This window comes from Zingiber officinale, chromosome 5B (assembly GCF_018446385.1).
Source record: "Zingiber officinale cultivar Zhangliang chromosome 5B, Zo_v1.1, whole genome shotgun sequence".
In the NCBI taxonomy this organism is placed as follows: Eukaryota; Viridiplantae; Streptophyta; class Magnoliopsida; order Zingiberales; family Zingiberaceae; genus Zingiber; species Zingiber officinale.
In genome coordinates, this window is record NC_055995.1 from 133,217,018 (window position 1) to 133,243,650 (window position 26,633).

General features: G+C 42.9%; 3 protein-coding genes across 3 annotated transcripts; all 3 read right to left on the reverse strand.

Annotated features, from left to right (window-relative positions):
- Positions 1-15,277: 15,277 nt before the first annotated feature.
- Positions 15,278-16,009, reverse strand: LOC121987062 (agamous-like MADS-box protein AGL29). Its single transcript, XM_042540968.1, has one exon. It carries the CDS (start codon positions 16,007-16,009, stop codon positions 15,278-15,280), a length of 732 nt encoding a protein of 243 aa, XP_042396902.1.
- Positions 16,010-23,224: 7,215 nt separating this feature from the next.
- On the reverse strand, positions 23,225-23,947 carry LOC121987063 (agamous-like MADS-box protein AGL61). Its single transcript, XM_042540969.1, has one exon. The coding sequence runs from the start codon at positions 23,945-23,947 to the stop codon at positions 23,225-23,227; it is 723 nt and encodes a 240-aa protein (XP_042396903.1).
- A 3-nt stretch (positions 23,948-23,950) lies between these two features.
- On the reverse strand, positions 23,951-26,176 carry LOC121987064 (uncharacterized mitochondrial protein AtMg00810-like). The gene is made up of 2 exons (XM_042540970.1): positions 25,744-26,176; positions 23,951-23,955 (listed from the first exon to the last, which is right to left on the reverse strand). The coding sequence occupies exons 1-2, from the start codon at positions 26,174-26,176 to the stop codon at positions 23,951-23,953; spliced, it is 438 nt and encodes a 145-aa protein (XP_042396904.1).
- Positions 26,177-26,633: the final 457 nt, after the last annotated feature.

The window sequence follows — 26,633 nt, forward strand, 5'->3', positions numbered from 1 at the left end:
GCTCTGGCCTTTGCACTTCGGTGATAAAATCTGCCAAGGACTGCGCCTTTATCGCCGAGCGGGGTTGATATTGGATGCCGAATTCGCTCAATTCTGTGGTCCATTTAATGAGCCGTCCGGACGCTTCTGGATTCAAAAGCACTCTTCCCAATGGACTGTTCATCCGGACGATGATAGTATGGCCCAAGAAATAGGGACGGAGGCGCTGAGCGGCTAGGACCAAAGCGAAAGCCAATTTCTCAAGTCCGGTGTAGCGAGATTCAGCATCTTTTAAAATATGACTAAGAAAATACACAGGCTCTTCTCCGCTCGCCCTCACCAGTGCCGAGCCGATTGCTTGCTCGGTGGAAGACAAGTAGATACAAAGTGGCTCACCCGCGGTTGGCTTGGCTAGTACAGGGAGAGAATTCAAATATGTCTTCAAATCTTCGAACGCCCGATCGCATTCTTCGTCCCAGTGAAACTTAGTGGCCTTGCGCAAGATTTTGAAGAAAGGAAGGCTCCGATCGGCGGTTTTGGATATGAATATGGACAAAGCAGTTATCCGACCGGTCAAACGCTGCACTTCCCTCGTATTTCGCGGAGGCGGCATATCTTGTAGTGCTTTCACTTTGCTGGGAGTTGCTTCAATGCCCCGCTCAGTCACTATGTATCCCAAGAAACGTCCTCCTTTTGCTCCGAACAGGCACTTCTGAGGATTTAGCTTGATTCCATATTTCCGCAGCGTTCGGAAAGTTTCCTCCATGTCTTCGAAGAGATCAGCCGCTCAAATTGACTTGATAAGAATGTCGTCCACATATACTTCCAGATTTCGCCCGATCTGCTCCTTGAACACTTTGTTCATCAGACGCTGATATGTGGCTCCGGCGTTCTTCAATCCGAACGACATCACATTATAGCAATAGGTGCCGTCGGCTGTAACGAAGCTTACTTTTTCTCGATCTTCCCGGGCGAGCGGCACTTGATGATATCCCTGATAGACGTCGAGCATACATATTAATTCGCAGCCGGCCGTAGAGTCCACCAGCTGATCTATCCGGGGCAGAGAATAAAAGTCTTTCGGGCAAGCTTTGTTGAGATCCCAAAAATCTATGCATACTCTCCACTTGTTGCCCGGCTTGGAGACTAATACTACGTTAGCCAGCCAGCTCGGGAACTGCACCTCGCGTATATGGCCGGCCTCCAGAAGTTTTTCTACTTCCGCCCGGATGATGGCGTTCTGCTCAGCGCTGAAATCCCTTTTTCTCTGCTTCACTGGCCGAGCGTCCGGTCGGACATGAAGCTCGTGCTGCGCTATAGTAGGCGAAATTCCGGGCAGCTCATGCGTCGACCAGACGAAGACATCACAGTTTCTCTGGAGGCACTTGATCACCTCCTCTTTCTGGTTGGCCTCCAGATCGGACGCAATGAAGGTCGTGGCTTCCGATCGGGTCGGGTGAATCTGCACTTCCTCTTTTTCTTCATAAATCAAAGAGGGTGGCTTTTCAGTGATAGCGTTTACCTCGACCCGTGGTGTCTTCCGAGCGGAATTGGCTTCTGCTCGGACCATCTCGACGTAGCATCGCCGAGCTGCTATTTGATCTCCTCGTACTTCTCCCACTTTGTCTTCGACGGGGAACTTCATCTTCTGGTGGAAGGTGGAGACGACCGCTCGGAATTCACTGAGGGCCGGTCGTCCCAAGATGACGTTGTATGCCGATGGGGAGTCCACCACGACGAAGTTTACGGTCCGCGTTCTTCTGAGCGGCTCTCCTCCCAGCGAGATAGCCAGTCGGATCTGTCCGACCGGCTGAACTTCGTTGCTAGTAAACCCGTAGAGGGGGGTCGTCATGGGCAGCAGCTCGGCTCGATCAATTTGTAATTGATCGAAGGCCTTCTTGAATAAGATATTGACCGAGCTTCCTGTGTCAATAAAAACGCGGTGAATAGTGTAGTTGGCTATTACCGCTTTGATGAGCAGAGCGTCGTCATGCGGCACTTCGACTCCCTCCAAGTCTTTAGGCCCGAAGCTGATTTCAGGTCCGCTTGCCCATTCCTGGCTGCAGCCGACCGCATGAATTTGGAGCTGCCGGACGCTAGCCTTCCTTGCTCGGTTGGAGTCTCCTCCGGTCGGCCCGCCAGCTATAATGTTGATTTCGCCTCGGGAAGTGTTACTTCTATTTTCTTCTTCCCGGGCGGAAGGCCTTTGACGATCAGATCCTCGTTGATCGTCCTCGCGTCTTTGAGGTTGATGTGGCTCGGGCGCCCTCCTAGATGTCTGTCGGCCGGCTTCTTGGTACCTCTGTTGCCGATCGGGTGATGGAGACCGACGACGACCACTTCGGGGGGGTGGGATGAGCGATGAAGGGAAGACTTCGGCAATCCCGGGTGTTGTGCGTGTCGGTCCGGTGGTATGAACAAAACATGGGCGTCCATTTCTTCTTTTGCTTGGGCCGCTCTGCAGATACCTCTTGGATTGCCTGGTTCCTCGCATGTGGGTGAGAACGAATTGCTTCGGCCCTTGGTCCTCTGGGCGGCTGATGAGCAGCGTGCGGCTTCCGCTCGGCGTGGGGAGCCCGCTCGGTTGGAGTTTCCTTTTTTCGGGCAGCTTGGGCTTCCTCCACGTTGATGTATTCGTTGGCCCGGTGCAGCATATGATCGTAGTCCCGGGGTGGCTTCCGAACGAGCGAGCGGAAGAAATCCCCGTCCACGAGGCCTTGAGTGAAGGCATTCATCATAGTCTCCGAGGTGGCCGTAGGGATATCTATGGCCACCTTGTTGAACCGTTGTATGTAGGCTCGGAGCGATTCGCGGGCTTCTTGTTTGATGGCGAATAGGCTCACGCTAGTCTTCTGGTAGCGCCGACTGCTGGCGAAGTGGTGGAGGAAGGCCGTTCGGAAGTCTTTGAAGCTTGAGATAGATCCGTCCGGCACTCTCCGAAACCACCGTTGAGCCGACCCAGAGAGGGTGGTGAGGAAAACTCGACACTTGACCCCATCGGTGTATTGATGCAGGGTTGTCGTGTTATCAAATTTGCCCAAATGATCATCCGGATCGGTAGTTCCATTGTATTCGCCGATCGTCGGAGGCACGTAGTGCTTCGGCAAAGGGTCTCGTAGAATAGTCTCTGAAAATTGGTGATTAACCCGCTCGGGCGATGAGTTCGCTCGAGGGGCTTTTCCTTTTCTGTCTTTTCTAGGCATTTCATCCGAAGAAGATCCCCGATCTCTATTGGTTGCTGCCGCTTCGGGGGTGCGGAATAGGGCCCGATGAAATGCAACGGTGGCCTGCGGTGCTTCTGCTCGGCCACCAGACGCGGACGTTGCTTGCTGCTCCGGCCGCTCGGCTGTTGCTTTCTATTTTTGCTCCACAAGCTTGGTGGCCCTCAACTCGATCAGAGCGTCGAGTTCCTCCGTGGAAAGCGTCACCGTGTGTTGTCGTCCAGCCTCGTCCATTGTTTCCGTTCGGATGCAGGAGCGTTCCCACAGACGGCGCCAAATTGATCCTGTCCGAAAACTGATCCAACGGACGCTGGGCACGTGGCGCTCCCCGGCTGCTGACGCGGATCTTCGACTGGTTGCACGAACCTCCGGCGAACCTGCACGGAAGTCGGGCCGGGAAGGGGTTCCCGGCGGCGACCCTCCGACGCTCAAGTTAGGCAAGCAAGCAGTGAAAAAAAGTGGCTCCAAAGGTGTTGAACGCGTACCTCCGGCGAAGTATAAGGTTCTTTATATAGAGCGGTGAAAGAGCTCACGCACGTCCACCGAGGCACATACGTGTCCGCAGCCCATACCGCGGTATGCGTCCGTGTCCGCAGCCCATACCGCGGTATGCGTCCGTCAGAAAGCTTACCTGACGCCTTACCGCTACAGTCCAAGCACGCCTTCGATGGGACAACAGGATACCTCGTTGTCAGACTTGGAGTATGGCTTAGCCATAGGACTTGACAGCTGTCATAAGATGTTCTATACCCACCACAGGCCGGGGCGCCCGTCCGTCCGGCTAGACAAGGAGTCCGTCCGTCCGACCTTCATCTTACGCTCCGGCCGGACGGCACTCACCTCACATCCGGCTTGCCGTTTGCATCGATATGCTGGGTAGATCCTCGGTAAGGTGCTGTGGGGACTGCTAGCGATAGGTCACCTTGTCTTCGGCCTTCCGCTTGGCCTTTCGCTACTGTTCAATTGAGCGCCGGAACCCCGACTTCTGACGGGGCGCCCTTTGCCACTGGTTATTCACCGGTTGGCCGGCCGGGAGGTCGGCCCATCCTTCTCCGGTCGGCCACCTGACCCTTTGACTCCCACGTGGCATTACCCCCTCATAATGAGGGTTCCCTGTTCTAACTGCCGGATCAAGTTGCATCTTGGACTAATTGTGCAATAATTAGGCTAAAAACTTAATGTTCAAATCTCAACTGTGATGTAGTGTAAGAGATTTTTTCTTAAGTGAGAAATGGATCTGAGAGTGTTGCCACTTAGATGAACATTCATTAGTACTTTTCAATTTATCCTAATGAACGGTAAAATTTTTTTATAAAGTCGGATCGTTCACTCCCTTAGTGGGTTAAAAAAGTTAGATAACTGGTATCAACTAAAAAGTACAATCATTAAAAAATCTAAGATTTGAATCTTAGCTAAAGTGTATTGTAGGAGATTATTCTTTCCGTGAGAAATGGGTTAGTTAGTCGTATGAATGAATCTTAATAAGTATTTTTCAATTTACTTTAATGGTCGATGGTAAAATTTTATTAGAACAAATCGATCATTTTTAAAATTAACCATTTCAAAAGTGAATAATGTTAAAAAAAAAAATTTATCAAGGATTTTTTAAATATTTGGTATTATAATTTATAATTGTATAAAAAAATCCTTTCTTATATATTTCCTCAAATGCATATGCACCATATAAAGTATTGTATTGCAGTATAAGTACTAATCATAATGGGGGCGGATCCTCTGGTTCGTAAAGATTGGATCAATTTATGATCCAGTCTTTACATTGGTGGGGGTAATGGCCCTCCACCTGTTAATAGGTGGGAGTCATTATCTCCCATGACCAGGACAAGAGGACCAGAGGATCCGGTCCCTAATCACAATCCCAACAGAATACTTAAACTTAATTATCTTACTGTTACTCATAAAAAAAGTTAATAATCTTCATTTCTTGAGTATGAAACATGCCAGGAGATTTGGCTTATAGCAGAACACTGATGGCGAGTTGTTGCTTTCCGAGTTGATCTCATCTCCATCGTTTAATTTCCTCAGCCTCAACCTCAGCTTCACCCGCAATGCGATTCCCACCGGCAGAAGCCAAAAGCACAAACGACTTGGCTCTCCTTGGTTTCGCTCCAGATTCTCTACTGGTTGTTGGACTCCTCGATCCAGCCATCTCGCTTTCATGAACGGACTCCTTCTCCTTCCTGTTCATGATGCACACAAATACTTATTCAGTGATGAATCCAGACACAAAAAAGAAGAGAATGTTCAAAGAAGAGAGCTAGAGCTTGTCTTTATTTTCACTGTCCCTCGGACTGCAGCATATTAGTAAAATTTTTCGGGAACAAGGAGGTGCTCAAGCACACCCCTCTCCTCCTAGATCTGCCACTGTGCTTATTATCCTATCTAAAATCGATGGAGATAGCGCATTTGACAAATGATTCTATTATTGATTAGAAGAAGACTTAGAGAAGGAAAAGATATGACATCTGACACTTCTTCCTAAGTACACCATAAAGAGAGCAAAGGAAAATGTTAGAGTGAGAAGCCGGGGAAAAATCCTTCACTACAAGAAAATAAGGCTTCATAAGCAAAAATTCATCTCTAAAAATTAGTTTTCAGTCTCTAAAAAATATATTTGGGACAATATTCGGTCTCAAAAATTTATTAGTGAAACCAAAAATTTTAGTCTCTAATTTTAGATACGGATTAAAAAATCTATTTATAAATCTAATTTTAATTTTATCAATGAAATTAATTTCAATTACAAATTTTGTCTTTAATTTTTTTAATCCATCGTTAATCTGTTTCAAATTACATAATAAATATAATTTTATTCCGTTTATACAATCATTTACAATTTTATTTATAAATTTATATTTAAATTCCGCATATAATTTTATTTTAAATCTCAAATATAATTTTAATTTATTTACAAATTTATTTACAATTCGTTTATATTACTTTTACTTCTTATATTATCAGTAGATGGTACCCTTAGATCTAATAGATAATTATAACTTTGGGCATGATAATTTTATTGATATCTGATCTTAGATTGTAATTTTGATTTATGAGTTTATGTTTTATTTCGATTTATGATTTTTTTGAATTTTTGACATTAAGGCAAGTGGAAGAATATCTCTGAATTATAGAAAAACTAGTAGTATACCTCCCGTTAGTATCTTATCTTCAATTTGACTATTTATTTTGATTTACTTGATAGTTAAATTTTATATAGAAATGAGGTTTGTTTAGTCCATTTCTAATTTAGTTTATTCATGATTTGTTTATCAAAATTAGAATGGGTAAATCTAATTTAATCATAGGCTATCTTAGGGTCATCTATTTGAGGTTAAGACAGAGTAATAGTATGATGTTAGATCTGGTTACTATTCCCTATTTTGGTTAAACACAACATAATAATTTGGCTTCTAAGAATGCATATTGTATTATTTTACAAAAAATTAATGCAATTTATAAAATTAATTAGAGGCATGATCGATTTAGATTTAACAATTAGTTAGACATCATGAATATGGATAGGAAGGAAGACGGTAAGAGGAAAAGTGACTTAACCATAAATAATAATATTGATACCGTGGAAGAATAATGAACCCTAACATACAAGCACTCAATGACATCAACATCTGGTTGAGTATGATAAAAGATAGTATGAGACATCCAAGGAATTGAAAAGAATAAGGAGCATCGGAGATAGTAAAATCATAAAAGAAGTTATAAGCAAACGAGAAAGATGATGCAGAAAGTGAGCCAATAAATGTAATATATCTAAGAGTGCGTCTAGTTAGGGGTTATCCATCCAAGGTTATCAACAAAACTTTGTTTGGTTTAGGTAATTAATGATTCCCGAGTAATGTTCCATGTTCAATACGTCAGCAAAAGGGGCATGCAACCCGGAATCGAAAAACCTTGGAAAACTGAGGTTTTTCTTGATTCCGGGGTTAACGAATTTTTTTTACCAAAAATACCTTCCGATAAGAGAAAAATATAAAAAATAATAAAAAGGAAAAAAAACATAAAAAAAGGAAAAAATAAAAAATTTTAAAAATTTAAAAACTTTAAAATTAAAAAATGTAAAAAGAATAAAAAATGTAAAAAATAAAAAAACCAAAATAAATAAATAAATAAATGTAAAAAGTAAAAAAAATATAAAAATAAGAAAACGTATAGTTTAAATAATAATAATAATAATATTATTATTATTATTATTATGTATAGTTGATTTTATAACGGAGGGTAATATAATAAAATATTAAACTAGATTATTCATTAAAATTTTTAAATAAATAAATTTTTATTACATTAAAGAAGTTGAATCAAATAACATTTGGTTATGTTCTATTCCTCATAATCTTAGTCATTTGATTAATCAGTAATCATATAACCATGATTATATATGATAATTTGAATAAAACGTATCTTAAGATATAAGGAGTTAGGAAACTAAAGAAATTACTTAGGAAGTAAGGATGACATGAAATAAATTAATTTTAAATGTGAAAAGTTGAGAACTAAGATCATCTCTAAGTGATAATACCATTGGATGAACACGCTCTATAGGAACGAAAGGATAACATGTGTGCCCCTAGGGCGTAGTGCAAACGGTGGGCGCATGGTATTTCTGACGTAATGGTCAGGGGTCGATTCTCAGGAACTGACGACCTGAGGTTTATCCCGCCATGCGCCTAGGTGTGTACCTGTATGAACATCCCTCCATATCCGTGGGACCGGCACTAGGGGGACGCTAAGATAACAGATCTACCTGAAAGGATAACATGTGAATCTGATACCTTTAATATTAAACCTTAAATGGTAAATTTGAGAAGAAATTTTTTATCAATAGGGATAATATTAAATATGAATAAATAAATTGATCCGGCGGTTAGAACAGGGGGCCCCTATTTTGAGGGGTCAACACCCCGTGGAAGTCAAAGGGTCAGGTGGCCGACCGGAGAAGGATGTGCCGACCGGGACCTCCCGGCCGGCCGACCGAGGAATATCTGACGGTAAAAGGCGCCCCGGCAGGAGTCGGGGTTCCGACGCTCAGTGGAACAATAGCAAGAGGCCGAGCGGAAGGCCTAAAAGAAGGTAATATACTGCTAACAGTCCCTACATAGCGCCCTATCGAAAATAGCCCCAGCATATCGATGTCAACGGCAGTCCAAACGTGAGGGGAGTGCCGTCCGGCCGGCGCGTGAGATGAGGGTCGTCCGGCCGGCGCGTAAGTTCCCCGTCCAGCCGGCCGGACGAACGTCCCGACCTGTGGTAGGTAGGGAAGGACCAGAACATCTTCTGACAGCTGTCAAGTCCTATGGCTAGGCCATGCTCCAAGTCTGACAACAAGGTGTTCTGTTGTCCCATCAAGGACATACTTGGACTGTAGCAGTATGGCGTCAGGTAAGCTTTCTGACAGACACATACCGAGGTATGGGTTGCGGACACGCATGCACCTCGGTGGACGTGCAGGAGCTCTTTCACCGCCCTATATAAAGAGCCGCATACTTCGCCGGAGGTACGCGTTCTAATATTGGGAGAACCACTTTTTCATTGCTTGATTGCTTAACTTGAGCGTCGGAGGGTCGTCGCCGGGGACCCCTCCCCGGCCCGACTTCTGTGCAGGTTCACCGGAGCATCGGAGATCTACGTCAGCCACTGGGAGAGCGCCACGTGCCCAGCGTCCGTCGATACTTCGTTCGGACAGGATCAAATTGGCGCCGTCTGTGGGAACGCTCCTACATCCGAGCGGAAGAGATGGACGAAGCTGGACGACCTCACCGTGAGGCTCTCCCAGGAAAAACTCGACGCTCTGATAAAGGCAAGAGCAGCTAAGCTCGTGGAGCAACAGACAGAAGGCTCAAGCTAAGCAGATATCCGAGCGACCCAAGAGGACCGACCGGAGAAGCATTAGAAATGGGAGCAAAATAAGGGTCCGATCGGCCCACAGGTGGGAGCAACTCCTGCCCCAATATCGGTCCGACAAAGGGGTCTTCATCAGACGAGGCAACTGGCCAATAAGTTTCGACAAGTATAACGTATGCTCCTCACTCCACGGGTATTCGGGAGTTGAGAAATTGGGGCATAGTCGTGCCGATCGATAGGTCAGTTCTTTCAATTATCTGTTGCTCATAGATTGATAGTTTAAGTAAGAACTCCCGTGCCGCTCGGCCGGGAGGATAATAACCGAGCCCAGGCTCGATGGGGAAACCCCGTGCCGCTCGGCCGGGAGGATAATAACCGAGCCCAGGCTCGATGGGGAAACCCCGTGCCGCTCGGACGGGAGGATAATAACCGAGCCCAAGCTCGATGGGGAAACCCCGTGCCGCTCGGCCGGGAGGATAATAACCGAGCCCAAGCTCGACAAGGAAGAAGGCCCCGTGTCGTTCGGGCGGAGGTAAATTATCCGAGCCAAGCGCTCGAAAACGAAGGCCCCGTGCCGTTCGGCCGGAGGTAAATTATCCGAGCCAAGCGCTCGAAAGTGAAGGCCCCGAGCCATTCGGCCGGAGGTAAATTATTCGAGACAATGCTCAAGGAAGAAGGCCCCGTGCCGTTCGGCCGGAGATAAATTATCCGAGCCAAGCGCTCGAAAACGAAGGCCCCGTGCCGTTCGGCCAGAGGTAAATTATCCGAGCCAAGCGCTCGAAAGCGAAGGCCCCGAGCCGTTCGGCCGGAGGTAAATTATTCGAGACAATGCTCAAGGACGAAGGCCCGAGCCGTTCGGCCGGAGATAAATTAGTCGGGCCAAAATGCTCCATGTTGTAGACCCCGTGCCGTTCGGCCGGGCGTACGATATCCTTGCATCGGCACAAAAACTGAAGGCCCCGTACCGTTCGGACGGAGGAAGCAAAAATGAAGGATGGCAAACAGCTTTGCCGAACGGCAGCGTCAAAATTAGCCTCAAAGGCCGTCGAGCTCCGACTTTAAATATCGAGAGACGAGCCGGCGTCTATAAACGTCCGAGCGGAAGACCGTCGAGCTCCGACGTTAAATATCGAGAGACGAGCCGACGTCTATAAACGTCCGAGCGGAAGATCGTCGAGCTCCGATGTTAAATATCGAGAGACAAGCCGGCGTCTATAAACGTCCGAGCGGAAGACCGTCGAGCTCCGACGTTAAATATCGAGAGACGAGCCGGCGTCTATAAACATCCGAGCGGAAGACCGTCTAGCCCAGACGTTAAACCGTAGAGACGAGTCGGCGTCTATAAACGTCCGAGCGGAAGACCGTCTAGCCCAGACGTTAAACCGTAGAGACGAGCCGGCGTCTATAAACGTCCGAGCGGAAGACCGTCGAGCTCCGACATTAAATATCGAGAGACGAGCCGGCGTCTATAAACGTCCGAGCGGATAGCCATCCACGAGATGCATTCCGACGGTAGGAGCTGATCGACGACAGAGCCTGTCCTTTAAGGCCAACATACGGCCGATCGGCTCGCTTAGCAAAAATAGATGAAAAACCCCTTTGAGGTAAGGTGCAAAGCAAAAGATGGTTGATACGAATTAAAGATGGGAGCGCGTGAGAATAACGCTCGCGCGCCGAGCGGCTGTTCAGTCGCATGGCGAAAGGCGTTTTTTGAAAACAATCGGCTTGAGCTCATGTTAAAGTATGAAGCCGAGCGGAGGAGTTTTAAAGAACACTTTAAACATGACGGAAGAAAAATTTCTTGCCAAAATAAAAGTTGCAAGAACGGAAAGATGATCTATTTAAGTCAAACGCTGGGCAAACAAAAGATGTTACAGCAGAAATAAGTTTTGCCGAACGGCGAGGATACAAAAAAGTTGATAAAAAAATACTCCTCACGCGTCAAAATCAAAAAGAGCATCAGGAATGGCGCCCATCACGGTAGCCAGATCCTCTGGAGGGATGGTCAGCTCGGCGGGAAGGTGACCTTTAGTCTTCAAGTAATCCACTGCCGCCTTGATCGCCTCTTCGAAAGTGAGGGAAATTTTGTCGGTGAATTTCTCTCCGAATTCGTCCGAGCGGACAAACGCCTTCCTCACTTCGTCAGAGCGAGCCGACTCCCCATCCTGATACTCTTTAAGCGCGGCTTGGGCAGCATCGTTAGCAGCCTGGAGATCCTTTAAATCCCCTTCAAATTTGAGCAGATCGGCCGAGCGGCTCTCCTTCTCAGTGGCCAGAAGGGCATCCAGATCCTTGATGCATTGCTCTAGCCCTCTGATCTCCACTTTCATATGGTCCATGTCGTCGATGGCCTTGCGCTTCCGAGTGGTCGCCGTCTTGATCTCTTTATCCCGCTGTTTGACCACAGCTTCAAGCCGAGCGACCTCGCTTGCCAGATCAGAAGCGCGTTTCCGTTCGGCTTCCAAAAGCTTTTTACTTTTCTCCAGAGCAGCCGTGGATTGCCCCTGGTTCGCCTCCGAAAGCTTGAGTTTTTTCATTTCTTCCTCCAGCTCGGCCAGTCTATTGCTGACCGCAATCTGCTCTACCCAACTCTGCGAACGAAGGCAGTTAAGCTAAAAGCTAAAACAAAAAGTATCAGTAAAGCAGAAAGACATACCCCGGTCGCCTGCCGCAGGTTACTGTCCCCTAGCTGACTGGGGGACATGAGCGCGACGCGTAAGCGCGCGTCCTCCCAAACTTGGGCGAGCGGACCGGTGAGGGTGATCTATTGTTCGGGAGCTGAGGGCCGATCAGTGGTCTGTAGGTATTCCTCCGAGGGAAATCTTAGGACGATTTTAATCACCCTCGGGCCGCTCGAATCATCTTGAGATGCAGCGGCATGGCCAGAAGACTCGCCGATCGGGACCGGACGGTCGCCCAGTCGCTTAAGGCGACGTAAAGTCCGAGAGGTGGAAGGTTGCGCCTCAGGGATGGTCGGCGGCAAGTCAAGTTGAGTCGGAGTGTGCTCCGAGGAGACCGCCTCAAAAACCGCTTGAGCCTCATCGCTCCGCTCGGCAAGCTGTTCCCTCAGTGAAGGCTGTTGAGCGGCTTGCTCTAGCCGACGGCGCTTTCGAGTCACCAAAGGTGTCTCGTCAGCCGATCGGCCTACCTCCTCGTCCTGGGCAGAGGTTGTGATATTGACCGCGGCCTCGTCAGTGGAGACGCGGGCTGCCGATGCCTCGGGAGCAACTTGAGTTTCCTCGCTCCCTTCAGTTGCAGTGCCGGTCGGAACCAATCCCTGTTCGGCTACCTCTTTGTCCTTTACCGCCTCAATATTGGCGGCTTTCAGCTTGAGCTTTTCGGTTGCCTTAGCACGCCACATAACTTCAGCTGCAGAAACAAAGAATAAATCAGTTAGAACAAAAGAAAAAGGGGGATAAAAATCGCTTACTCATGCTACAAGGCAGATCGGCTTGGATGGGAGACAAGCTAAATATGTACATTACTCCGGGAAGGAGTAACTTGTCGATATCGTAACGTTGGCCGACCAGCTGGTTGGCCGCATGAAGATACGCCGGATGGCTCTTGAATTTGCCAAGGCCCGGTTGATTCGGCACCGCCGTCTGCTACTTCGTTCGGAAGGCCGGCCGCTCGGGGAGACACATAAAAAAGAAGTGCTCCTTCCAATGCTTATTGGAGCTCGGCATGTTGGTAAATAGAACGAAACCCGACCTGGATTGAAATATGAAGGTTCCCCACTCGGATTGTTTTGGGTAGAAGAAATAGTGGAAGATTTGGGGGTCCAAGGGGATATCCTTCAATTTGAAAAGGACTATCACCCCGCTCAGCAACCTAATCGAGTTTGGGACTAATTGGCCGAGCGGGAGGCGAAAGTGGTTGCATATTTTGATGATGAACGGATGTGGAGGAAAGCGCAGCCCGGCCAAAATTTGATCACGGAAGAAGCAAATGGTGTCGGGCGGCGGATCATTGGGCCGATCGGAAGGAGTGGCTATTACTATCTCGTGGTCGGCCGGAATTTCATACGTCCGAATGAGACGCAAGGCGTCTTCTTCATCGAATCGGCTCTCCATAGTCATATACCAAAGACTAGGAGCTCCGACTGTGGGCGTAGAAGTACTCGCCATGATCGAAACAGGAGAGATATCGACAGAAAAACTAAAAGAAAATGTCGAGCGAATGAAAAAGAAAGCAATGCAGGAGGAGGGGAGCTGAAAAGGAAGGCTTACGGGTACGAGAAAGATCAAGGAAAGGAGGAAGGTGGCGAGCGCACCAAACAGGCAGGGAATAACGATCGCCGGAGCAGAAGCAACAGCAGCGTGAAGACGAAGGAGGATGAAGCAACAGTGCGGCGGAAAATGAGTCGCGGGCCTTATATCGCCGCCCGGGAGCAACCTCCACCGTCCGATCCAGGTCGTGAAAAACGAGGCCATCATCCAGCCGTTTATTTCAAACGGCGGCTGTCCCATCGGAAGTGACGCCACCGCCATACGCTGACAAATGCACGATTGCCACGTGTCAGCAGGATACTGGTCGCATTTAATGAACGGCCCTTATCGTGCGCAGCACACGTGATGGGCAACAGGGGAGAGAGTCGGGCATGGATTCCAAGAGAATACAAGGCACGGACAAGATACCGCCGAACGGATGAGCATCCTTAAGTCTGGCCGAGCGGATTAAGATAGCGGTTGTTACTCAGTCAGATCGGCAGTCCAGTCAGTCGGACTTCGCCTCCTTCGACTAGACTCGAGGGAGAGGCAAGTGATCCGGCGGTTAGAACAGGGGGCCCCTATTTTGAGGGGTCAACACCCCGCGGAAGTCAAAGGGCCAGGTGGCCGACCGGAGAAGGATGGGCCGGCCGGGACCTCCCGGCCGGCCGACCGAGGAATATCTGACGGTAAAAGGCGCCCCGGCAGGAGTCGGGGTTCCGACGCTCAGTGGAACAGTAGCAAGAGGCCGAGCGGAAGGCCTAAAAGAAGGTAATATACTGCTAACAGTCCCTACATAGCGCCCTATCGAAAATAGCCCCAGCATATCAATGTCAACGGCAGTCCAGACGTGAGGGGAGTGCCGTCCGGCCGGCGCGTGAGATGAGGGTCGTCCGGCCGGCGCGTAAGTTCCCCGTCCAGCCGGCCGGACGGACGTCCCGACCTGTGGTAGGTAGGGAAGGACCAGAACATCTTCTGACAGCTGTCAAGTCCTATGGCTAGGCCATGCTCCAAGTCTGACAACAAGGTGTTCTGTTGTCCCATCAAGGACATACTTGGACTGTAGCAGTATGGCGTCAGGTAAGCTTTCTGACAGACACATACCGAGGTATGGGTTGCGGACACGCATGCACCTCGGTGGACGTGCAGGAGCTCTTTCATCGCCCTATATAAAGAGCTGCATACTTCGCCGGAGGTACGCGTTCTAATATTGGGAGAACCACTTTTTCATTGCTTGCTTGCCTGACTTGAGCGTCGGAGGGTCGTCGCCGGGGACCCCTCCCCGGCCCGACTTCTGTGCAGGTTCACCGGAGCATCGGAGATCTACGTCAGCCACTGGGAGAGCGCCACGTGCCCAGCATCCGTCGATACTTCGTTCGGACAGGATCATAAATCAATATATAACCTTTAATATTTATTTTTTTTTAAAAAAAATACTGCCTAATTCCATTAGTATCAAAATATGTTTAAAATTATTTTATTATCAAAATATTTTTTTTCATGAATAATTGAGTAATTTAAGCGATAATTTAGAAAAATAATTAATAGGATCATTAAAATTATTAAACAAAATAAAAAAAAGTAATAGTATGAGCCAAATTCGTCAAAATCATTAAAATTATTAAACAAAATAAAACAAAGTAATAATATGAGCCAAATTCGTCAAAATCAAATATAATGTGACAAAAATGAATACGCTCGCCTTCAGTGTCCCAGTCTTCAACATGGAAGAAATAAATCACGGACGACTACTAATTTTTAGAATAATGACTAATACATAAGGGAGATATTTATCTCGATTTTACCGAGATACACGAGACATGAGCATGAATCTTAGATTAAATTTTATTACTCAATAAATGAGCTACAAGCTGGTTGACTTTTATTGAAATTAGCATTAACTAGCAGTTTGGTCTAAATATTTAATTAAACCATTCAATTATTATTAACAAGCACTAAGATGTTATTAATTAACTATGGTTAATCAAATAACTAGAATATCTCGTAGCCATAATCAAAACCAGCGGGAGCCTGACCCGGCGCAGGAATCACCTGCATATCAATATTATTGCCTCCCTGCGGCGGCGGCGCCGCCTCAGCAATGAATCCTCCTCCAAGATATGCTCCGCCGCCGACACCGCCAACATCGCCGGCCATCGTTAGGCTCCTGATCTGCGCCTCGATCTGCAGCTGGTCCACCCTCATCGCTGCGTCCCAGCGCAGCCTATCTAGCGCCGCCTGGAGTCTCTCCAAATCCGCCACGCCCAGCTCCTCCACGCTGGACTGCATGAGCCTGGCGAAGTCACCCCTTTGCGCCCGAAGCGCGGCCTCCAGCGTCTCCTTCCTCCGCAGCTCTCCCTCCAGCCGCTCGGCCAGCTCCACGTACTGTCGCTCGAGCTCGGGGACCAGCGAGGCGGCGGCGGTCATCGCTCGAGGGTCGTGGAACGAGGGAGGAGGAGGAGTAGGGTCGGCCGACGGGGAGAAGAAGCGGTCAAGCACAGAGTCGACCGAGGGGTGGCCAAAGGAGAAGGGTCTGCCGGCGGGGGAGAAGACAACGACGGCAAGGTTAGCCCCGCAAAGGACGGAGAGCTCGTTGGCCTTTTTGAAGAGTCCGGCGCGGCGCTTGGAGAAGCACACTTGACGTGCCTCCTCTCTCTCGATCCGCTTAATCTCGATCTTTTGTCGACCCAAGCTCGTCTTCCTCTTCCTAATTGGCATCATCATCGTCTAATCTGAAAAGAAAAAATAAGAACGAGGCAGCAAAACAATTTAATTACGAACTATATATAGAAACACGTATATATTCATTGATTGCAATAGCAATCAATTAAGGATGAAAATTACCAATAAAGTAATTATTTTTTATTGACACTAGATTTTCCATATTACTTTTTCCATTTACAACAAAAGTCAAATTGATATATTTTATTTACATGTATGCACGGGTGACTAAAATTTTGATTCAATCTATTTTAATTTAAAATTTTAGTCCAATTTATTTATTCGAAAGTTTATTTTTTAAAAACAAATACGAACATTCGATTATGGATTACCGCTAAGCCCGGCAAAATTCATTTGACTAGTAATCTATATGACCGGCTAAAAAATAAGGATTATCAGCTATTTTCTTTGGCTAGTAACCTTTCTTTTAATATGTCTATGAATTCAAAAAAAAAAAAAAAAATCTAAAAGATACAATCTATCTACTCATCTACAGGGACAGGCCTAGCTTAATCTTTGTTACTAATTTTTATTGGAAACTAATTTATCATGAAGAATTAAATTCCAATATAATGATAAATAAATTAATTGAGAGTAGTTTCTCATAAAAGTCATAGTAAGCAATTGCAACAAATAAAATAAACATTACTTGCTAATGATGTTTAATGGATGTGCCCAGGAGCTAATTGTGTGGGTTTTTATGTCAATCTCACTTGGATAAGCAGTATCTCACATATCACTAGTCTAAGATTGATCGAGTGTGATGACATTAAAGGGGACGAAGTGAATATAATGTGGAACCACAATTTAGTTAGATATATGGAACCACAATTGTACTTATAATGTGGTTTGAAGTCCAATCATGATGATTAGAAAACCTTAATTGTTGTAGGTTTTTAAAATCCCTCTCCTCACTTATTCTTGTGTTTGAATGCAGATGAACAAGTAGCTTGGCAACCACCTCGACCGATCTTTTTAAAATTCAATAGGTTGGACTGAATGAGCTTAATTTTCTTCTAAGACTAGAGAGTTTTATACAGATGAATGGTAGAGCATCAGTATCAAGACAAGTTATGCGTCGTTAGGTTACAAGTCCATTTGCCCTCAAAATCCTAATCGAATAGAAGGTTTTAAGAACCAAGAATGCACGCGACCATTAATATGGTGGCAAAAGACAATTTACTTATCCTAATACATCTGTCAATCTATTCTCAGGTCAACACAAAAAGATAAATGAACGAGACAGCAACACAATTAAATTAGGAACTATATCAAAGATTAGTGATTAGTACTAATGATGAAAATATATATACACTGGTCCATTACTCTCACAATCTCATTACCAATCATATATACGTATATATTGATATTGATTGCAATAGCAATCAATTAAGGATGAAAATTACCAATAAAGGAATTATTTTTTATTGACATTAGATTTTCCATATTTCTTTTTCCATTTATAACAAAGTCAAATTGATATATTTTGTTTACATGTATGTACGAGCGTTTGATTCAATCTACTTTAATTTAAAATTTTAGTCCGATTTATTTATCCGAAAGTTTTTTTAAAAAAATATTATTTATTTTAATTAAATCGGTTTGGATTTTATTATGAATTTTACAAATCAACTAATTTTTTAAAATAATAAAAAATGTTTTTTTTTATTTTTTTATTAAATTGATTAAATGTTTATAAAAATTTTAATATTTTTTAAAAAAACATTTGATTATATTGATAACTACAATTTAAATAATTAGAACTCTAATAATCAAACTAAATGGGCATTACTTTAGTTGCATCTCGGATTAATTGTGCAATAATTAGGCTAAAAATTTAATGTTCAAATCTCAACTATGGTGTACTATAGAAGATTTTTCATTAAGTAAGAAATCGACCTAAGAATGCTGCCGTTTAGATGAACATTCATTAGTACTTCTAGATTTATCCTAGTGGACGGTGGAAAATTTACATGAACCTAGATCGATCACTCCCTTAATCGGTTCAAAAAGTTAGATAACTTGTGTCAACTAAAAAGTGCAATCGTTAAAGAATCTAAGATTCGAATCTTAGATGAAGTGTATTGTAGGAGATTTTTCTTTCCATGAGAAATGGGTTAGTTAGTCGTATGAATGAATCTTAATAAATACTTTTCAATTTACTCTAATGGTCGATGGTAAAATTTTATTAGATCAAATCGTTCATTTTTAAAATTAATCATTTTAAAAGTGAATAATGTAAAAAAAAACTATCAAGGATTTTTTTTTAATATTTGGTATTATAATTTATAATTGTATAAAAAAATTCCTTTCTTGTGTATTTCTTCAAATGCATATGCCCCGTACAAAGTCTTGTCGCGAACAATATAAGTACTAATCACAATCCCGACGGAATACTTAAACTTAATTATCTTGCCGTTAAACTCATAAAAAAATTAATAATCTTCATTTCTAGCCCGCAATGCGATTCCCACCGGTAGAAGCCAAAAGCACAAACTACTTGGCTCTCCTTGGTTTCGCTCCAAATTCTCTACTGGTTGTTGGACTCCTCGATCCGGCCATCTCGCTTTCATGAATGGACTCCTACTCCTCCTTCCGGTTCATGATGCACACAAATGCTTATTATCCTATCTAAAATCGATGGAAATAGCGTATTTGACAAATGATTCTGTTGTTAACTGGGAGAAGACTCAAAGAAAGAAAAGATATGACATCTTACACTTCTTCCTACGCACACTACAAAGAGAACAAAGGAAAATGTTAGAGCGAGATGCAGGGAGTAGACCTTTCACTATAAGAAAACAAGACTTCAGACAAAAAATTTCATCCCTAAAAGTCAATTTTCAATCTCTAAAGAATATATTTGAGACGAATATTCTGTCTCAAAAATCTGTTAGTGAACACACCATTGCTAATTTTGAAATCGAAAATTTTTATCTCTAATTTTAGAAACGGATTAAAAAATCTATTCATAAATCTAATTTTAATTTTATCAATAAAATTAATTTCAATTACAAATTTCATCTTTATTTTTTTTTAATCCATTCAAATTACATAATAAATATAATTTTATTCCTTTTATAAAATTATTTACAATTTTGTTTATAAATTTGTATTTAAATTCAACGTATAATTTTATTTTAAATCTCAAATATAATTTTAATTTATTTACAAATTTGTTTACAATTTGTTTATATTGCTTTTACTTCTTATATTGTCATTAGATGGTACCCTTAGATCTAATAGACAATTATAACTTGGGGCATGATAATTTTATTGATACCTGATCTTAAATTGTAATTTTGATTTATGAGTTTATGTTTTTTTTTGAATTTTTGACATTAAGGTAAGTGGAAGAAAATCTCTCAATTATAGAAAAATTAGTAGTATACCTCCCGTTAGTATCTTATCTTTATTTTGACTATTTATTTTGATTTACTTGATAGTTAAATTTTACATTGAAATGAAGTTTGTTTAGACCATTTCTAATTTAGTTTATTCATTATTTGTTTATCAAAATTAGAGTGGGTAAATTTAATTTAGTCATAGGCTATCTTAGGGTCATCTATTTGAGGTTGAGACAGAGTAATAATATGATATTAGATTTGGTTACTATTCCCTATTTTGGTTAAACACAACTTAATAATTTAGCTTCTAAGAATGCATATTGTATTAATTTACAAAAAATTAATGCAACCTATAAAGTTAATTACAGGCTTGATCGATTTAGATTTAATAATTAGTTAGACATCATGAATATGCATAGGAAGGAAGACGGTAAGAGGATAAGTGACATAACCATAGATAATAATATTGATACCGTGGAAGCATAATGAACCCCTAACATACAGGCACTTAATGACATCAAGATCTGGTTGAGTATGATAAAAGATAGTATGAGACATCCAAAGAATTGAAAAGAATGAGGAACATCGGAGATAGTAAAATCATAAAAGAAGATACAAGTAAGCGAGAAAGATGATGCAGAAAGTGAGCCGATAAACTTAATATATCTAAGGGTGCGTTTGATTAGGGGTTATCCTTGATAACTTTAGTTATTCATCCAAGGTTATTAACAAAAACTCTATTTGGTTTAGGTAATCGATAATTCCCGAGTAGTGTTCCATGCCTGACACATCAGCAAAAAGGGCATGCAACCCGAAATCGAAAAACCTCGAAAAATTGAGATTCTTCTTGATTCCGGGGTTAACAAATTTTTTTTACCAAAAATACCCTCCGATAAGAGAAAAACGTAAAAATAATAAAAAAATATAATAATTTTAAAAATAGAAAAAACGTAAAAAATAAAAAAACTTTAAAAAATAAAAAATATAAAAAAATAAAAAATGTAAATAAATAAAAATGTAAAAAATAAAAAAATAGAAAAAAAATAAAAAATCGAACAAAATAAAAAAACTTTAAAAATTTAAAATAAAAAAATGTAAAAAAAAACAAAAAAAACGTAAACAAATAAAAAAACAAAATAAAAAAATGTAAAAAGTAAAAAAACCATAAAAATAAGAGAAACATATAGTTAATAATAATAATAATAATAATAATAATAATAATAATAATATTATTATTATTATTATTATTATTATTATTATTATTATTATGTGATCCTGTTCGAAATCTGAGTCAGATGGACCGCTGGGTAGGTGGATGGAATGTTGATCGAATCACGATGTCCCGGAGGGGGTATACTGAGATGACTTCCATGTTGACCAAGTCTTCAGAAGTCCTCTGGTTAACGCTGTCTGCAACCAGTGACTGGATTGCCCCGGTCCCTGGTACCCCGAGGCTCGAGGCAGATCCAACGAATATATGAGTAGCAGGCTAATAATATAATCATGAGATAAATGAGAGGTGAGTGCGATAACATACTCTCGCCCAGGGGGACGCCCTCGGATGGGACGCTGCTCGAGTTGTCGGGATCCGGAAGAGTAGATGACTCTGATCAGGTTGGAGAGCTGGATCTAACGACGTTGAGTCGGATGCAGTGGCACGAAACCGGATGCGACTTTGGCATGCAGGTCGGGATATGACCTCGGCACGCAGGCCGGGATAAGATATCGGCACGCAAGACAAGATAAAACATCGACACGCAGGTCGGGATAAGACATCGGCACGTAAGCCGTAATAAAACATTGGCACATAGGCCGGGAATAACATCAGCATGCAGGTCGAAATAGGATCTCGACACGCAGACCAAGACACGACTCATAGACAAGAGCAGCGCATAAGTTGGGACACAGTGCACAAGTCAGATCGGTGCTAGGTCAGAACACAATAACGACACAAAGGCGGGGAACTCAATAGTGGCACACAGGTCGGAGGCATACGACGACTAGGAAGCTACACCGGATCAGCGTCAGAGTATTAAAGACGGCGACAACTAGCCGTAGTGCGGCAGGGGCCGCTGCTGCGGCAGGGGCCACTGCTGCGGCATGAAGGGCACGGTTGTAGTGGGCAACTGTGGTGCCCCTACGTGCTGGGGTGGATCGAGATTGTCGGATATGGCGCTGAGAGGTGCAGACGGCGAAGGAGACGAGGTGGGGGCTTTGCCGCTGGATGCGCTGGCAGTAGCTAGGCAAAGAGGAAGAGGAGTCGACGTCATGTGCAGTGCGTCGGCGTGGTCATCGACGAGCGATGAAAGCGACTAGGTGGCGTCGGCATGGAGAAGATGAGACGTCAAGAGCTCGGCGGGAAGGAGAGCTAGGGGCATGCCTCACCGACAGTGATGGTTGGTCACTGTGACGAGGAAGCAAGTGGGAGCATTGTCAGAGAGCAGCTGTGGATGTTGGTGTCAATCCCTCACGCCAACGGCGTGCTCCCGTGCCACGGCAGCTACACAGGAGGTGGAGAGAAGGGAAGAGGGTGACCGGAGGAGGAAAAAGAGGGGAGCAGCCAGCGTCCTCGTCGGCGAGAAACATGGGAGGGAAGAAGAAGGCTTCCACTTGGTTCCTGTTGGCGGCGGCGAAGCACAACCACGAACCATCCCTCCTCTCTATAGTGCATCATTTCCCCTCTTAAAGCCCTAACCAATGAAAAGACTAAAATGCCCTCCTTCCACCCTCTAATTTCTTCTCTATCCCTCAACCTATATCCGCATCACTCGGCGGTCCATCTGATTCAGATTTCGGACAGGATCAAAATGTATTTTAAGATATAAGAGTTAGGAAACTAAAGAAATTGCTTAGGAAGTGAAAGGATGACATGAAATAAATTAATTTTAAATATGAAAAGTTGAGAACGAGGATCATCTCTAAGTGGTATTATCTCTAAGTGATAAAATCATTGGATGAATCACGATGGCAAAAGGTGAATACGCTCGCCCCCAAAGTCCCCGTCAATCTGTCTCAAGGCCAACACGGAGGAGGTAAATCACGGACAGCTACTAGCCTTTGGAATAGTGACTAGCACATAAGGGAGATATTTATCTCGACCATTGGATGAACACGCTCTATAGGAGGATAACATGTGAATGTGATACTCTTTAATATTAAACCTTAAGTGGTAAATTTGAGGAAATTTTTTTATTAATAGGGATAATATTAAACATGAATAAATAAATCAATATACAACGTTAATGATGGTAAAAGTTGAGTAGGTTGGAATTTGATTTAATTTAATTTAGTATAAAAAAAAACTAATAATATTATGATTAACATAAATAGATAAATAAAAAATATACATAAGTCTATAAAATTTTAAAATATCCTTGAATATTTATTTGTTTGTTTTAAAAAAATACTGCCTAAGTTCCATTAATATCAAAATGTGTTTAAAATTATTTTATTATCAAAATATTTGTTTCTTATGAATAATTGAGTAATTTAAGCGATAGTTTAGAAAAAAATTAATAGTATTATTAAATATTTAGACAGTAGTCAACCGACATTTTAGAAGAAAAAAATATTACCTTTTTAAGAAGTTTTTTTTAAAAAAAAAATACATGCTGATTTATCATTAAAATTATTAAACAATTTTTTTTTTTTAAAAAAAAAGTAATAGTATGAGCCAAATTCGTCAAAATCAAATACCCGAGACATGAACATGAATCTTAGATTAAAATTTATTACTCAATAAATGAGCTACAACCTGACTGGTTTTTATTGAAATTAGCATTAACTAGCAGTTTGGTCTAAATAATTAAACCATTCAATTATTATTAACAAGCACTAAGATATTATTAATTAACTATGATTAATCAAATAATTAGAAGATCCCGTAGTCATAACCAAAACCAGCCGGAGCCTGACCCGGCGCAGGAATCGCCTGCATATCAATATTATTGCCTCCCTGCGCCGCAGCAATGAATCCTCCCCCAAGATATGCTCCGCCGCCGACACTGCCAACATCGCCGGCCAACGTTAGGCTCCTAGTCTGCGCCTCGATCTGCAGCTGGTCCACCCTCATCGCTGCGTCCCAGCGCAGCCTATCTAGCGCCGCCTGGAGTCTCTCCAAATCCGCCACGCCCAGCTCCTCCACGCTGGACCGCATGAGCCTGGCGAAGTCACCCCTTTGCGCCCGAAGCGCGGCCTCCAGCGTCTCCTTCCTCACCCGCTCTCCCTCTAGCCGCTCGGCCAGCTCCACGCACTGTTGGTCGAGCTCGGGGACCTGCGAGGCAGCGGCGGTCATCGCTCGGGGGTCGTGGAACGAGGGAGGAGGAGGAGGAGTAGGGTCGGCCGACGAGGAGAAGAAGCGGTCAAGCACAGAGTCGACCGAGGGGTGGCCAAAGGAGAAGGGTTTGCCGGCGGGGGAGAAGACAACGACGGCAAGGTTAGCCCCGCAGAGGACGGAGAGCTCGTTGGCCTTTTTGAAGAGTCCGGCGCGGCGCTTGGAGAAACACACTTGACGTGCCTCCTCTCTCTCGATCCGCTTAATCTCTATCTTTTGTCGACCCATGCTCGTCTTCCTCTTACTAATTGGCATCATCATCGTCTAATCTGAAAAGAAAAAATAAGAACGAGGCAGCAACACAATTAAATTAGGAACTATATCAAAGATGAGGACTAATGATATATTTATATACACACACGTATATATTGATTGATTGCAATAGCAATCAATTAAGGATGAAAATTACCAATAAAGTAATTATTTTTTATTGACACTAGATTTTCCATATTAATTTTTCCATTTATTACAAAAGTCAAATTGATACATTTTGTTTACATGTATGTACGAGTGACTAAAATTTTGATTCAATGTACTTTAATTTAAAATTTTAGTCCAATTTATTTATTCGAATGTTTATTTTTTAAAAACAAATACGAACAATCGATTATGGATTACCGCTAAGCCCGTAAAAATTCATTTGACTAGTAATCTATAATATGCCCGGCTAAAAAAAAAGGATTACAGCTATTCTCTTTGGCTAGTAATCCTTTCTTTTAATATGTCTATGAATTCAAAAAATAAAAATAAAAAAAATCTAAAAGATACAATCTATCTACTCATCTACACGGATAGGCCTAGCTTAATCTTTGTTACTAATTTTTATTGGAAACTAATTTATCATGAAGAATTAAATTCCAATATAATGATAAATAAATTAATCGAGAGTAGTTTCTCATAAAAGTCATAGTAAGCAATTGCAACAAATAAAACAAACATTACTTGCCAATGATGTCTACTGGATGTGCCCAGGGGCTAATTGTGTGTGTTTTTATGCCAATCTCACTTGGATAAGAAGTATCTCACATATTAGTAGTCTAAGATCGATTGAGTGTGACGACATTAAAGGGGATGGAGTGAATAACGTAATAAAAAAATTTAGTTAGATATATGGAGCCATAATTGTAATTATAATGTGGTTTGATTGTTTGAAGTCCAATCATGATGATTAGAAAACCTTAATTGTTGTAGGTTTTTAAACTCTCTCCTCACTTATTCTTGTGTTTGAATGCGGATGAACAAGTAGCTTGCCAACCACCTCGATCGATCTTTTTAAAATTCAATAGGTTGGACTGAATGAACTTAATTTTCTTCTAAGAAAGAGAGTTTTATACAGGTGAATGGTAGAGCATCAGTGTCAGGACAAGTTATGCGTCGTTAGGTTACAAGTCCATTTGCCCTCAAAAACCTAATCACATAGAAGGTTTTAAGAACCAAGAATTGATACTAAAGAAAAGTAGTCGCCTTTATTGATGAATCCAAAAAAAAGGTTATGGAAAATAAAGAGTACAAAGTCTTATATAGAAAATAAAACTTAAACCCTAAATTATAAGGTAAAAGATTAAATTGCTCTCAAGGCTATAAACAAATAATTCTAATTATATAATCTAACACCCCCCCTCAAACTCACGATGTTATAGCCAGAAGCATTGAGAGTTTGTCAGATAAAAATCGGAAGCGCGAAACGGAATGAGCCTTGGTAAACATATCAACTATATACAGTGAGGAAGGAACAAAAAGCAATGTGATAGTGTCAATCTGTAGATGATGATGAGTGAAATGACAATCTATCTCAATATGCTTCGTTCTTTCATGAAAAATTATATTGTGCGCAATCTGAATGACACTCTGATTATCACAATGAAGAGCAGTAGGTTTCTGAAGAAAAATTCTCATATTCGCAAGCAACCAACGTAGCCAAACAATCTCACAAGTAGTGGTAGCCATGACACGATACTTAGCTTCTGTGGAAGATCTCGAAATAACATCTTGCTTCTTACTTTTCCAAGAGATAAGAGAATCTTCAAGAAAAATACAGAAGTCAGTGGTCGACTTACGATCCGTAAGATCACCCGCCCAATCAGCATCAGAGTATGCACAGATCTCTAATGAGGAAGTAGAAGGGAATAAGAGACTCTGAAATTGAGTTCCCCGAAGAATGCGAAGAACAGCAACCCAATAAACTGTGATGGGTGCAGTGACAAACTGACTAACCACATGTACAACATACGCAATATCAGGACAAGTCACAGTGAGATAAACCAAGCTTCCCACAACTGTACGGTAGAGGTTAGGATCTGGCAAAGGAGAATCATCTGATGGAAAGTACCTAGCATTAGTCTCAAGGGGAGTATCAACTACCCTGTTGTCAGTGAGACGTGCACACTCAAATAGATCAGCTATGTACTTTGACTGAGACAAGAGATAACCTTTAGGTGAAGAGGCGATCTCAATCCCCAGAAAATAGCGCAGTAAACCCAAGTCTTTCATAGCGAAACAACGAGCTAATTCAAACTTCAAAGACTCAATTCCATCAAACTCATCACCAGTAATTATCATATCATCCACATATAAAGATAAAAGTATACGACCTGCACGTGCACACTTGATAAATAAAGTTGAATCATGATTACTGGGATGAAAATCAAGAGAGGTGTAACGACCCGCTTCTACTAACTGAGCTGTAAGGCCGGACTGTCACATATGTTGTGCTAAGCTATATCCATGACCATTACTAAGTCTAGGTGCGGAAAACTGTACTAATTTAAAACTTTGGCAAGCTAATACAAATTCTTGGTCCTACATGTGCTAAGAGATGTAATCTAAGGTATACATGGCGTATCCTACATCCCCTATGGTCAAGGAGCTGAATTACAGGGTTTCCTGGTCGAAACCCAGCTTCCCAATCGATTCAGATTCAACTCAATCGATTGAAGGCTATTGGATC